Source organism: Puma concolor, chromosome B3 (assembly GCF_028749965.1).
Source record: "Puma concolor isolate L17-30 chromosome B3, mPumCon1.1.hap2, whole genome shotgun sequence".
Classification (NCBI taxonomy): Eukaryota; Metazoa; Chordata; class Mammalia; order Carnivora; family Felidae; genus Puma; species Puma concolor.
Window position 1 is genome coordinate 68,305,617 of NC_141672.1, and position 12,466 is coordinate 68,318,082.

The window sequence follows — 12,466 nt, forward strand, 5'->3', positions numbered from 1 at the left end:
CTGTCCCACATGTGGATGCCTTTCTCATCCTGCTCAGGTTGCAACATCTTGTTTTGGGCTAAAATGGCACCAGACTTCCACTTTGCATGAATGCCTACCTTGTTCTCTTGTAGTTAATGTCTTTAAAACTAAACTGAGAAAGTAAGGGGAAAGAATAGAGAAAGGTTCTGATAGTTTTTTATTAACACATTCATTTGCTTCAACTTTAGTCAAAACTTATTATAAATAATAAGGAATAGCTCTGAAATGATGGGCTTATATATTTTGCATTTTTTCACTGTAAAGTGCAAATAACTCCAAAATAGTATGTTCTCACTACAAATCCAGCTTCTTAAAAGTGTGAGCAATAACCTAAAGCTTCTTAGAGAAGTTTCTGCGAAAAGAATCTTTAATTACAAACAATTTGGAATTTATTACTTTTCAGTTTGGAATAAAGTCTAAAAGTCATACCAAAGTCTAACTCAGAAACCATCATCATTCAGCTAAGTGACTTGTATGCAAAATATAAGCTGAATAGCTTATATACTTTTTTATTCATTTTGGAAAAGCAGTTTACTGAGATTTGAATTGAAAACTATTCTGAAATGATCAACAAGTCTCTAAAGTTTGGATAGTTTTGGAGGCTAAAACCTATGTGGATCCCCATGATCATTATAACTGAAAGTAAAAATTATAACATTTTCTAAGTACAAAGAGTCATATCTTGTTTTAAGAAAATCTAACATACACATATTTAGTTAAACGTAAGTATGAAAGGGACTGATTAAGGAGTTTCTTTAAAAGTAAAGTCCCTAAATATTTAAAACAGAATTCAGTTTTAGATATATCCTTTTGGGAAATGCTTTAGGGTTAAACTAAAGTAATGAGAAGTGTATCATTTAGAGACACCTGCTTTGAATATTATACTTCCAAGTCTTCCTAAAACCAGCAGAATTTGAACTTCAGCTATATCACTTTATTTTTTTTCCCCAGATATATCACTTTAAATAAATGAATGCAACAAGTTCTTCAATACCATCAAAGAGAAGTTCAGTGAAATAAAATGCAAATCATTTTTCCACTTCAGGAATTGCTATGCTACGAACTTCTCAACAGAAACTAGCTCATTTAATTATCTCATTATTGGCATGGATTGGAAAAATAATAATTCTATTCAGATTTTACTTATACTGAACATGCTGGATTCAACAGCTCTGAAACTTAACATTAACCTCAAATTTATGGTACATACCATCAGGGTCTGATATTATATCTAGAAGAGATTTATCCAGAGTAGTTTTGCTCATTATTTTTTCTTCATATTCAAAATATACATCTAGTTTTCTTGCCTGTTTCAAAATAAATATTAGATTAGACTATATGAAGTAATAAAGACATACTAAGGGCCTCTCAGCTTACAAGTTTCTATTTTCTATGATCAATTTTTAAAAATAAGTGTTCATTTACTAATAGAATTTACTTTCAAGTTTCTTACTTTTGATCATACACTTAGTTTAAAAAATTACAGATTGACTATTTTACCATATCTGACTTATAAACTCAGAATTAATTCTGCATGTCATATATTAGCAAAGATAAAAATCACACCAATCTCAATTACTGTATTTATTAGTAATTAGCATATAAATAAATAATTGTATTCCATGCAAATTAATGTCAGGTGGTCATGTTATATTTACTTTTTTAGTGCACAAATCCACACATTTTCAACTTAAACTGGACAGAAAATTACCCTAATTATTTTTAGTGGTTTTTAAACAAAGCTAACTTCCTCATTAATTTTCCTACTTAATACTTTGAAGTTTTAGGTAATGGAAAAGTAGTCAAACTTAGCTCTCCTATATGATCCCTTTTCCAATTTAAAATTTGTTTATTAAAACTATCCAAATGAAGTTAAAATATTAGGATTCTCCAAAGTAAATACAAATTATCATTATCAAGTATCTACTAAATTATGCTTCAATAATACAAAAGAGAAAAGAACATGATTTCTATCGAAAGTGTTAACAATTTAAATGAGAGTAGAAACCATTCATGAAATAAATTAGAATACTCAGAGATACCAATGAAGAACCAAAATATAAACACAGAACATAAATATACTGAGCTAAGATGATAGAATGAAATAAACAGTTAACCCATTGTAGAGAAGAAAGTGATGAATTTTGACTTGAGATTTCAAAGTGACTGGGGACAGGAATAGAGTTCATTTCAGTGAAAGGAATTGCACCATGCATAGTCAGAGTGGAGAAGTCTGAATGATAGTTTCATTCTAAGGGGTTTCATATATAAAGCAACAGAAAATCAGAGTCCCTCAAATCCCACTCTCCCACAGTGGCACACAAGGCCAGTTTTAAATAGCTGAAATACTCAGTTTAAAAATCAATACAACATAAAAAGGTATTTTGAGACCAGTCCTCACCCTTGTTCTCTTCTACCCCTACTCCTATGGATACTTACTTCAACTATTTCTTCTACAGTTGTCCAATTCCTTTATGCAAAATGTAAGCAAACAGGGTCTATATCCTAATACCTGTCGGCTTTCTGACACAAAAGGAATATACTATACTCTTCTGTTCCTTGCTTTAACTCAACAATATATTCTACATCAGTACACAGAGAATTCTCTTGCCAGTCAACTCTTGGAAGAGTATAATAAACCCTATAAGGGTCTTCCTTTTTATAAACCCTTGGGTCCTTCATATTCTTCAGATTCCCTGATATAGGAACTATTTTCACTACTGTATAATGCTACTTTGAATACTACAGATTAAGAGGTGAAGTCTTAGGAATGGAAAATTTTAATTTTGAAAAAGGACAAAAGAAATGGAAAAGAGATCCTAGGAAAGACACCATGGTAGTGGCTGTGGGAACGGAAAGGAAGAGACACATTTAATAATTAACATGTGAATGGATATGGGAATCAAAGTAGTGAAAAAAGTCAAAGATAACTCCAGGGGGAACTAAAATGATGGTAGTAGGAACTATGTTAATGTGAACTGAATATGAGACTGGTAAAGGCTAATTATCTCTAGAGTGAAGACTGGAAAGGGGGTGGGGGGGAAGGATATAAAATAAGGTGTTAAGCTGACTTTCAGGCCCTCATGATCTGCTCTAGCCAACCTTTTCTGTTTCACCCACCACTTTTCACTTAGTCACATCAAACACCTCAATGACTTCTGATTAAACATTGTGTACACTTGTAGTCCTCTAGGCATAGGCTTGGGTTATTCTCTTAGTTTTTAAGAATACATTCCTCTTCTATTACCTGTGCAGTGAATTCTACTCATTCTTCAGAGACCAGCTTCTTTGCAACTCTCTTCAATCTCTATTTGTTCCCCCTTGTTGCCCATCAATCTCCTTTTTGCTTGGAGGAATTTATTACCCCCTTAAATGTGTACCATCAGCATTTTACATACCTCTCCATAGTAACAATCTTCATACTATATTACTCTCCTTTGTTTACATGCTACCCTTCTAAAACGGTAAATTCCCTAGACTGTGTTTAATTAATCGTTTAGCCCTGGTAATTTAACATAGCACCTGGCTCATAACAAGTACTTGACAAGGTCTTTGTTGAATTCCTCAACTAAAAGCAGGACATACACAGATCAAGTAGTCATCTTTAGAAGACACAAAAGTAGACGGATGAACTTCTAGGAGTGAAAAATGTAAAGAACCAAGTCTTTAGTGATTTAATATATAAAATTAAGTAGGTTCAATGCCATAATGGAGTATAATGTCTGTACCTGCAAACGAATGAAGAAAAGAAACATGGTTCACTGATTTTTGTAGCTACAGACATTAGATTTATTTTGCTAAGTCTTCATGTATTAACTTACACTTAAATTTCTAACAAGCAATGCAAATAGAATCTAAAAGTAAGTTAGTTTAATTGCTAGTGGGTAGGGAGTTTCTTTTGGAGGTGATGAAAATGTTATAAAAGTACATTTTGGTTGTGAATGCACAACTCTGTGACAACACTATAAAAACCATTGAACTGTACACTTTAGATAGGTTAACTAACTGTATGCTATGTGAACTATACCTCGATAAAGCATTAAAGAAAATTAACTTAGCATTTCAATATACTGATTCCCATGAAGGAGAGAAAAGAGTGGAGTGGAGATTTTCTAGCCTGAATATGAGAACTAGTATATATTCAGGATCTATTTGTGCAAGGCACTTTACTTACAGCTATGGCTTTCAAATGTTTTTAAACAGAGAACCTCAGGACCCTCTTTCTCAAATCAAATCTTCTGCAGAACCCTAAACATAAAATAGATACAAGCGACCCATTAAATGTCTCTATAGTGATCTAGGGTACCAGAGAACAGTGTTTGAAAACTACTAACTTAATCTCATTTAATTCTCCAAGTAACACTATGAACTAAGAATTATTAGTCCCATTTTAAAGATGAAGAAACAGACACACAGAAACATATATTTATTCAAGGTTACCAGAGTAGAAGTAGTAGAGAGTTGAGATTCAAATCCAGGTCAGACTCCAATGTACACCACAGATAAAGAGTAGGGAAAATTATATTTTCCTCAAGTACAATTTATTGCTTCTTTTGTTTATGCTTTATGAAAGAAAGTATATTTGTCAATTAGTACATATTTGGGGTTTTTTTTTGGTAATACACGTAATTTATATGTGGCAAAAGGTTATTTTGGCCGGATAGATAATATATAGAAGTTCTTTCTCAATTTCTTGAAGTAAAGGAAATATTAAGAGAAACAACTTCTGTAATCCCAAAGATGAATTGTTCTTATACAATAGGAGTTCAAAGGAGAATACAATTTGGATAACAATAATCACATAAAAAATAATCAAATTAAAAATATAAAACAAAATAACAAGGTCAAGATAATAAACAGATTTTTGGTAACTTCAATAAATATCAAGAATAAACAGTAAAAGGATTATTATAGAGACCCAGAGGACTATGCATGGAATACAACTTATATCCAGTGAATGTACACTCTGAAAGCCATGAATTTCTTAAAAATCTCTTTAAAAGGGCTAAGGGAGGAATGTGATTTTTAAAAAATTCTAGTGTTTTTCTCCCAATTTCAGAGTTACCATTGGAAAATCAGGCTGATGTTTTTCATGTTTCAGTACACTACCTCAACATTTATATTAAATTAACATAACCCCCACACACAACTTTTTTGACTGCAAAAGCCCACCAGGTTTGAAAAGGACAAAAGGGAACCCTTTAAAAAACTAGCTTGTCCCTTCACTCACAATAATGGAGAACTCTTAAGAGTCATCTGAGATGAACAAGTGGTATTTTTACTTTCTCTTTTGAAAATCTATTACCGAAGCACATTTGTCAGATGACCTATACAGGGCATGAAATGAATTTCTTTTTCTTTCCTACAACTGCAGGGGATTTTTCCTTCTCTTAACCATTCTTTACATTCCAGCTACAAACACCACTATTCTGGTACTCCCTACTCACTGCTAGTTACAATTCTCATTTCTCACCTCAGTCTACGACTGGTTGATGACACAGAGTGGTATTTCTTGACCTTCCCTCTTTTCCAAGCCCTAATTCTATAACCTAGTACAAGTCAGCAGTGAAAGTAAAGGCAAAAAGGGATTAGAGAGTTATACTTCCTTTACTATTAAGAATCTCAATATTCCTCTCCTACTTCTCAGGAGAGAGATGGGATGATAAACTCTTCTCTGTTGAAAGACAGTATTAGCAACATTTTACATAATGAATTAAATATGGTTTGTAGGACAGGGGTCTGTGCATCACATTTTACTTACAGTAAAGCATAGCCTAAGCTAAAATAAACTTAGAACCATATTTTTAGGATATAACCTATACCTAAGTTGAAGACCATCTACACCCTAGCCTTTCCTTTCCTGTTATTTTTTCCCCATGTTTAATCCGTATCATTTTTTTAGTGCTGTATTTACATATCCCATCCTCCAGGTGGCAGCACTTGAACACTGTATTATAATAGTCTGCAGTAGGTTACTAGAATATGAACTCCTTGTTACTATTTACTTATTATTGTGTGCCTTGTGCCCTCCCTGCAAGATAACTGGAATTCTCCAAATCTCAAGTGCTTTTTATAATACAACAAAATAGCAAGTTAACGTATTTTCCATTATCTAGGTGTGTATTCTGTTGCATTTTATACTGGTGGGTTTGAATGGGTCTGCCATCGTTAAGAAATTATGTGGTGCAAAAACCAGATGATACATTAAATTGTATTTGAAGGTGTTCTAAAACAAAGGTAGATGAATATATTTACTCTAGAGTACTTGTTCATATGACAGAGTGAATTAGAAATCTTGAATCAAATTCATCCTTATACCTCTACCTCATTTCTATGCAGTGATGGACACTGCACTGTCAGGGTGAGGAATCTGGTTAGGATCTTCAATTTTTTACAACAGCCTATCAATTTTAATACTTGATTATCTTATTTCTAAATAGATGCATTTTTCTCTCAACCAAGCACAATGAATTTCTAGCATTTTAGGCCCAAATCAGAATACGTAACTTCAACCTCTCTGCTAATTCCTACCAAAAGACCAACTAAATAAAGTAGTAAGATAATATTTAAAGAATATGCAATCTTTCCACTCTAGACACTATAAACTTAGACATTACTACATTGGAAACTCACAAAACACCCTCACTGAATTATATATTAGTATTACACCTTTGACTTTCATTAAAGTTGCTATAGAAAATGTGAGTGTAAAAATATCATTGTATCACTCAATTTATTCCAGATAATGCCCAATATGAACAATGTATTTTGTAATATGATGCTAAGCAACACTTCGCTTAGAATAAAAAAGGGTGCCTGGCTGGCTCAGTCAGTAGAGCATGTGTCTCTTGATTTCTGGGTGAGTTTAAGCCCCACACTGGGAATCAAGTGTACTTAAAGTAAATAAATAAAAATTAAAAGGAAAAAAGAATAAAAAACAAATTCTCCTTTCTGGCAAGAAGGTTTTTGTTGTTGTTGTTTTTTAAACTTAATTACATCTCTCTCTCTTTTTTTTTTATCTTGGTTGCCTGAAAATTCAAAGCCAAATTTGAGAATTATCATTATAACTACCGAGTTTTTATTTCATTATTTTTGTTCTATGTGCTATTTGTGAAAGCTACTTTAAATCTGTTTTAGAATACACATGCAACTTTAATCTACAAATTATATTGTATACTGACTCCTAAAAATAAATTCTAACTAAAGTGATCTATGTAATAAAAAATTTTAAATGTACATGAAGTGATGTTTACATGTTTATATGAAAAGTATTAAAAACAAAAATATTAGCAACATAATGAAATCTAAAAATTGATTAATATTTCTAGAAAAAATATTTACAGGGCACTTGTAAACTATATTAAGTCTTATTTTACTATGACTCTCAGAAGCATTTAGTTTTAATTTATACCAACAGTGTGCTGAACTCTTAAAATATATACCCAGAAAAAGAAAAAACAAATTTAAGCAAACAGAAGAAAAGAAATAATAAAAATTAGAGCAGAAATCAATGAAATTATAAACAAGAAATCAACAGAGACAATCACTGGAACCAAAAGCTGGCTCTTCAAAAAGATCAATAGAATTGATTACAGAATTTTATCAATAATGAATAATCTTCCCAAACAGAAAGCATAAGATCTAGGTAGGTTTATTAATGAATTCCATCAACTATTTAAGTCAGAAATTAAAACAATTTTCTACAATCTCTTTCAGAAAACAGAATGCAACTGGGGTGCCTGGATGGCTCAGTTTGTTGAGTGTCCAACTTTGGCTCAGGTCATGATTTTGCGGTTTGTGGGTTCGAGCCCTGGGTCAGGCTCTGTGCTGACAGCTCAGAGCCCGGAGCCTGGTCCGGATTCTTTCTCCCTCTCTCTCTGCCCCTCCCCAGCTCACACTCTGTCTACCTCTCTCTCTCAAAAAAAAAAAAAAAAAAAAAAAAAAAAAACAATGCAAATAATGAGAAACTAGATGCTTTCCAGCTAAAATCAGGAACGAGGCAAGGATACTCCCTCTCAACTTTCTATTTAACACTGTACTGGAAACCCTAGCTAATGTAATAAATAAGAGAAGGAAATCAAAGGTACACAGATTGGAATAAAGAAAAAAAAAAAACTCTTCATTTGCAGATGACAGAATTGTCAATGTAGAAAATTTCAAAAAACAACAAAAAATTTCTGGAACTAATAAGCAACTATAGCACAGTTGCAGGATACAAGGTTAATACACAAAAGTCAATGGCTATAGTAGGAAAAAGGTAAGGATGTCCCCTCTTGCACTCTTTCAACATCATAATGGAGGTCTAGCTAATACAATTAAAAAAGAAAAGGAAAGAGAAGGAATTTAAAGACTGGGAAGGAAAAAAATAAGTCCATCTTTGTTTACAGATAACATGCTTATCTATGTAGAAAATCCCAAAGAAAAAACAACAAAAACTCTAGAAACTAGTAAGTGATTATACAAAGGTTGCAGGATACAAGGTTAATACACACAAGCCAAATGCTTTCTGATAAACTAGCAATGAACAATTGAAATCTGAAATTAAAGCAAAAATACTATTTTCATTAGTACTAAAAATAAGGAAATGAAATATCTATAAATTTAACAAACTACATACAAGATCTATATGAGGAATCTTTAATCTGATTAAAGAAATCAAGGAACAACTAAATAAATGGAGAGATATTCCATGCTCTTCTCAATGTGACCTATAGATTCAACACAATCTCCATTAAACTACCAGCAAGTTATTTTGTAGATATCAACAAAGTGATTTTAAGGTTTATATGGAGACAAGAAAGATCCAGAATAGCCAACACAATACTGAAGGAGAAGAAAAAAGATGGAGGACTGACAATACCTGATTTTATGACTTAAAATAAAGCTACAATACTTAGCCATGTGCTACTAGCTGAAAAGCAGGACAAATATATCAATGGAACAGAAAAGAGAGTACAGAAGTAGACCTACACAAATATAGTCAACCCATGTTTGACAGAAAAACAAAAGTAACTGAATGGACAAAGGATAGTCTTTTCAACAAATGGTGATGGAACAATCAGACATCTAATGTAAAAGAAAACAATCTAGACACAGACCTTACCCTTTCACAAAAATTAAATAAAAATGAATCACAGACTTAAATGTAAAATGCAAAACTATAAAACTCCTAGAAGATAGGAGAAACATAGAAGAAAATTTAGATGATCTTGGATATAGTGAAGACTTTTAGGTACAACACAAAAGCATGATCCATGAAAGAAAAAAATCAGTAAGCTGTACTTAATTAAAATTAAAAGCTTCTACTCTGTGAAAGACACTGCCAAGAGAATGAGAAGACAAGCCACACAACCAGAGAAAATATTTGCAAAAGATACATCTTTTAAAGGACTTTTTCCTCAAATAATACCAAGAATGCTTAAGACTAAACAATAAGAAAATAAACAGCCCAAACAGACACCACACCAAAGAAGACCCAGATGGCAAGTAAGCATATGAAAAGATGATCCACATTGTATGTTATTAGGGAATTGCAAATTAAAGCAATGCGACACCACTACACATATATTTGAATGGCTGAAATCCAACATGGACACCACCAAATGCTGGTAAGGATGTGAAGCAACATGAACTCTCATTCACTGCTGGTGGAGAGCACAGCCACTTTGGAAGGCAGTTTGGCAGTGGGTAGTTTTGTTACCAATCTAAACATACTCTTACTATATGATCCAGGAACCAACCTCATGGGTTAAACACATCCACCCAAAAATCTTCACAGGGACATTTACAGCAACTTTATTTACAAATGCCACAAGTTGAAAGCAATCAAGATGTCCTTCAATGACTGATTGGATAAACAAACTGGTACATCCAGACAATCAAGTGTTAGTGATGAAAAGACTTGGAGAAGTCTTAGACTCACATCACTAAGACACTGAAATACTTCATGATTCTAACTACGAGGCATTCTGAAAAAGACACTACTGTGAAGACAGTAGAAAGACATGGGTGACAGGAACTCAGGGGAAGTGAAATAGGGATGAGCAGGCAGAGCACAGATGATTTTTAGGGCAGTGAAACTATTTCCGCATGATCCTGTAATATGGATACATGTCATTATACATCTGTCAAAACCCAGAGAATGTACAACAGTAAGAGTGAACCCTAATGAAAACTATGGGCTTTAGTTAATAACAACGTATTAATATTCACTTATGAATTGTTACAAATGTACCACACACTAATGCAAAATGTTAATAATAGGGAAAACTGGGGGGGTAGGTGATAAAGAGGAATATGGAAATTCTCTGTACTTTTCACTCATTTTTTTCTACAGATGTAAAACTACTCCAAAAAACAGTCTATTAGTTAAAAAATAAAATCCAAAACACATGCATACAGTGGTAAACAAATGAACATAAGGGTCACATTTAAGTGTTACAAAATTTGGGAAAATCTGTGTAGCTTTGAATAATAACACCTTTCACTTTTACTTTTTCATAGGTGTTAAATAAAATGACTCAAAAGAATATAAAGGATTTTACATGCACTTAAAACAAAGATATACTTCCAAAATCTATAAAGAACTTATCAAACTCAACACATAAAAAACAAATAATCCAGTGAAGAAATGGGCAAAAGACATGAATGGACACTTCTGCAAGAAGACATCCAGATTGGCCGACACATGAAAAGATGCTCAACATCACTCATCATCAGGGAAATACAAATCAAAACCACAAATGAGATACCACCTCACACCTGTCAGGATGGCTAACATTATCAACTCAGGCAACAACAGATGTTGGTGAGGATGTGGAGAAAGAGGATCTCTTTTGCACTGCTTGTGGGAATGCAAACTGGTGCAGCCACTCTGGAAAACAGTATGGAAGTTCCTCAAAAAACTAAAAATAAAACTACCCTACGACCCAGCAATTGCACTACTAGGTATTTATCCAAGGGATACAGGTGTGCTGTTTCGAAGGGACACATGCACCCCATTGTTTATAGCAGCACTATCAACAATAGCCAAAGTATGGAAAGAGCCCAAATGACCATTGATGGATGAATGGATAAAGAAGACGTGGTATATATATACAATGGAGTATTACTCGGCAATCAAAAAGAATGAAATCTTGCCATTTGCTACTCCATGAATGGAACTGGAGGGTATTATGCTAAGTGAAATTAGTCAGAGAAAGAAGTATCGTATCACTTCATTCATATGAAGACTTTAAGAGACAACACAGATGAACATAAGGGAAGGGAAACAAAAATAATATAAAAACAGGGAGGGGGGACAAAACATAAGAGACTCTTAAATATGGAGAACAAACAGAGGGTTACTGGAGGGGTTGTGGGGGGGGGATGGGCTAAATGGGTAAGGGGCATTAAGGAATCTACTCCTGAAATCATTGTTGCACTATATGCTAATTAATTTGGATATAAATTTAAAATAAAATAAAATAAAATAAAAAGATATACTTACTTTTGTAGTGAATACAAAGAGTACCTAATAAAATTGTGCGTGTGTATTAACATTTAGTATCACAGTCAGTACGTAACTCGAGCATGGAATTTGATTCTTGAGGTACTTATCAGTACTTCAACATAACTGACCTTTAAAAAAATCCATTGCTTTAAAAAGTGTATTTGTTTTAAGAAACAACTAACTTAAAAGTTGACCATTAAATTTCCATTTCCTATTTAAGCATTCATGGACATAAAAGACCAGAGGATACGGTAAATTTTATTTCTAACTTAATGTGACCAAGAAGAAACCTCACCATTAATTTGTGGAATCTATGTATAACTCTGTCCCAATGTTCCTTGTAGTTTATTTCATGTTCCATAGAAGCCTCATGAAGGACTATGGAAAACAGGGGCCAGAAAAAAATTTTAAGGGCTATGTTTGATTTTGACTTTGATTAATTATTCTCTCTTTGACTATTCTATGTGCTTTTATTGTAAGCTACCTCAAATTCTGTAGAACAAGTTGAGGCATAAATAAATATGAGAAATTTATGAGAAAAAATAAGGAATGCATGTCCTTTTAAACATTTTACTCCTCATGTCAATTCACTTTTCTCTGTATTTATTCTGCTGCATACTTCCATAAGGGGAAAAAAATCTGTAAAGATCTACTGGGCTTTCTAGCCACATATTATGTAGCATATCCTATTTCTTGCTTTTCTAGGTCACTTTAAATCTAAAGCCAAAAAATTCGCATTACCAAAATTAATCATTGGCTTTCTCTATGATTTACACAAGTTTTTGTTTTGCTATTTTTTATTTTATCAAAGTATAATTAACATACAGTGTTATATTATTTTCAGGTATACAATATGATGATTCAACAATTCTACACATTACTCAGTGCTCTTCATGGTTAAGTGTACATTTACTACCCTTTATTTATTTCACCCATCCCCCCACAAACTTCTCC

The 12,466-nt window shown here is 32.9% G+C and overlaps 1 protein-coding gene across 2 annotated transcripts in view; it reads right to left on the reverse strand.

Moving 5' to 3' along the window:
• SCFD1 (sec1 family domain containing 1) overlaps nt 1-12,466 on the reverse strand; it is a 124,523-nt gene that overhangs the window by 54,055 nt on the left and 58,002 nt on the right. For both annotated transcript variants that reach the window (XM_086710003.1, XM_086710002.1), the window contains exon 15: nt 1,232-1,328. In XM_086710003.1, coding sequence (XP_086566129.1) covers nt 1,232-1,328 — 97 coding nt within the window. The remainder of the gene's footprint in view (nt 1-1,231; nt 1,329-12,466) is intronic.